Source organism: Nelumbo nucifera, chromosome 4, assembly GCF_055504915.1.
Source record: "Nelumbo nucifera cultivar China Antique chromosome 4, China Antique-T2T, whole genome shotgun sequence".
Taxonomy (NCBI): Eukaryota; Viridiplantae; Streptophyta; class Magnoliopsida; order Proteales; family Nelumbonaceae; genus Nelumbo; species Nelumbo nucifera.
In genome coordinates, this window is record NC_142652.1 from 95,398,449 (window position 1) to 95,401,638 (window position 3,190).

Sequence of the window (3,190 nt, forward strand, 5' to 3'; positions counted from 1 at the left end):
TCCAACGGCACCCTTTGCGAAGATGAGATCTACAAGCAAGAATACCTCGCCATATGTAGGATATCCCCGATTTTGATTTTAATTCCTAGAAGTTGGAGGACCTGAAGTATTTAGCATGGAGGACTTTAACCCACAAAGCTGAAGGGAACTTAAGTAATCTCCAACCCAATTTCATGATATGGGCTTTATTGGCTAACTCAAAATCACGAAAGCCCAGCCCGCCAGAGGCTTTTGGTCTACAAAACAGTGACCAACATTCTCAGAGTCAGACCACCAGAAATTTCTGCACATATTATTCAGCTCCGAACATGTTTGCTTTGGAAGGAGATAGGTCTGCATGATATATTGAGGAGCAGCTTGAAGAGTGGACTTAATAAGAACAAATCTGCCAGCATGAGAGAGAGTACGCTTCTTCCAACCCGCCAGTTTAGACTTTAGTTTTTCGACTAAGAATTTCCATTCCAATACTTTAGCTTCATAAACAAGGGCCCACCGAGATATTTATCGTTCACCTTAAAAAAAGGTAACACCAAAGGCCGAAAGAATGATGGAGTTGGCCGGGAATAGAGGGGATTGTTGTTAAAATAGAACATGAGGAGAGGTTTTTATATTTTACCCTTTTTCTTACGTCGAATCCCATCTAGCGGTGGTTACCCAACATGCGACCCACTCAAATTTCCAAGTTCATTTTTTTTTTTGTGGAGAAATTATGCAAAGATCAAGGGCATAATTTCAATTCCATCCACTTTGTAGAAACAAGAGTCAAGTGAAACTGCCAAGGGGAAATGCCTAATCGACTTCGGCACGTGAAAATAAAGAATAAAAGAAAAGAGAGAGAGAGAGAGAGTGTGGGGACGGAACAGCGGAGTTTTGTTTCGAAACGTGGGTTTTCTTCCATAAGATCATAACGTGATCAACGTGCCATTTTACTCTATTAAATTTCTCCCGCCGATTCACATGTCCGCTTGTGTGACGTTTGAGTAATATTTGCCTTTGCCTTTGTGGAATTTAATCAAACATCTTACTTTTATAAATCGGATCACACTCTCCTCTCTCTTACAAGTTACAACCCTTCATCCTCTCTCCTCCTTCTTCTCCGAGCGGAGTTCCAGCTCTCCGTATTCCATTGGAGATGGCAAAGTCTACTCTGCCGTTGGCTTTGAGGAGGAACTGCAATCTAGACCTCTGTCTTTTCCCTCTGGGTTCTCGTCCTTCATCCGATTCCGACAACTCTTCCCTGTAAGTTCACTCTTCTTCTTCTTATTCTGTTCTCAGCTGTACATCAGTTTCAAGGTTTTATTAACATTTCTTTCTTTTCTTTTCTTAATCGAAGGTCGGAAGCATCCATTAGAACCCAACGACAACAAGAACAAGCACAACAGCAGAAGCAGCAGCAACTAACCATATTTTACAACGGGCGGGTTTGCGTCTGCGATGTAACCGATCTTCAGGTATGCTCTAGTTCTTTCTTCTACATCCACTGATCTGTAACTGTAAGTCTGTAACCACCCAATTAGATCGAGTTGAGCTACCCCTTTGCCACACCGAACTCCGGTGAGTTGGGTCGAATAGTAGAAGGGCGCCCAGTTTTGACTCGTTCAAATGAGAAAAAACTCAGAGGAAAAAACAGAAGGAAAACGTTTTGATTTCTTTATTGGGTAGGTAAGAACTTTATTCAATTCAGTCAACCCAAAACCTACCACGTCTCTAGATTTGGATTCTTGATTGTTACAGATTCCAAATCACTTGCCTTTCATCACACCAACGTGGTGGTGTCGCAGGTAATGGTGACCCTTCATTTCCCTCTAGTTAAGCCCAGATCAGGTTTTATTGAATCTGATTAGAACATAAGAACTACTGTTACTAAGTTGTGTTTTTCTTGTAACTAAATGCAGGCAAGAGCTATCATCTGCATCGCGAGGCGAGAAATGGGGGAAAGAATGACCACCCCTCGATCTCCTCTCTCTCCACCTCTGCAATCTCAGCTCCAGAGCCTACCGGGGCTGTCGATGAAGCGATCTCTGCAACGGTTCCTGCAGAAGAGGAAGAACAGAATGCAAGATGCATCGCCTTACAAGCATTAACCAGGTTAATTTGCATTTGGTGGTATCATCACAGAGGTGTTCGACTGAATCAGATTCTTGTAGTTTTTTGCTATGACTGCTTCATCGCAGTATAGTTTTGTAAATTATGTAGTGCCGAGAATGGATAAAGAGTAAAATACTATAATTTTTTGTCCTTTTTTTCCCATTTTTGGTTTTTTAACTTGATTAATATGGAATTCAATTCCAATCTACTTCAGTTGCGTTTGGAGTAGGGTGGATTTCTTTTTCTAATTGATTAGTGTGGATTTGGAATATGGGCAGATTGGATTTGTTGGGGATCGCTGGAATCTGTGTCTGAAAATGAACTTTTTGATGTAAAGGAATTCAGAGAAATATAGAAAAGATTCCGCGAACTTCATGTGAGTGGAATTCAAATTCGTCCCAGGATTGGTCATTTGAATACTAGGATTCAAAATCCAAATTCATTTTGCTTCTACAATCCAAAACTTTATTACGTTCGGCTGACTTTGGAAGGAGTACAAATCTCTCTCTCTCTATATATATATACATATATATATATATATATATATATATATATATATATATATATATTAAAATGAAGTCGTCAAGAAATTCTCATTTTTTATTTTTTTTTATTCTATGCAAGGTTCAAAGTATCGTTATGTATTGACTCATATGTATCGTTCCGGGACCCTTCCGATACGCCCCTACAGTGGGTGTATCGGGGGTCTGATCGGTTCAGGGAATAGAAGGGTCCTAGACCATCTCCCCTGAACCAGTTTTGAAAACAAATAAAAAAAAGTAAAACAACGAGTATCGAAACGCTCGATACGTCCCTACCGGCGTATCAGGCATATCAATATTTTGAACCTTGATTCCATGTAATTTTCAAAACAACCAATGGGATGCACTTTCCCGATAACCTAAATAATCGCTTCTCCTAAAATTTCTCCTAAACTACTTCCCTCACTTTCTCCAAAATTATCTCTAATTCCTATTTATCTTCTAAATTATTTTTAATTCTTATTTATCTCCAAAATCATCTCTAATTTAGTAGAGAGTTTCTCTCCTGAATTATCTTTAACTCCTATTTATCCCCTCCCCTACTTTTTATCTATCTATCT

General features: G+C 39.5%; 1 protein-coding gene across 1 annotated transcript; it reads left to right on the forward strand.

Moving 5' to 3' along the window:
- Positions 1-965: 965 nt before the first annotated feature.
- Positions 966-2,248, forward strand: JAZ8 (jasmonate-zim-domain protein 8). The gene is made up of 3 exons (XM_010277553.3): positions 966-1,239; positions 1,334-1,451; positions 1,896-2,248. The coding sequence occupies exons 1-3, from the start codon at positions 1,133-1,135 to the stop codon at positions 2,082-2,084; spliced, it is 414 nt and encodes a 137-aa protein (XP_010275855.1). The 5' UTR covers positions 966-1,132; the 3' UTR covers positions 2,085-2,248.
- Positions 2,249-3,190: the final 942 nt, after the last annotated feature.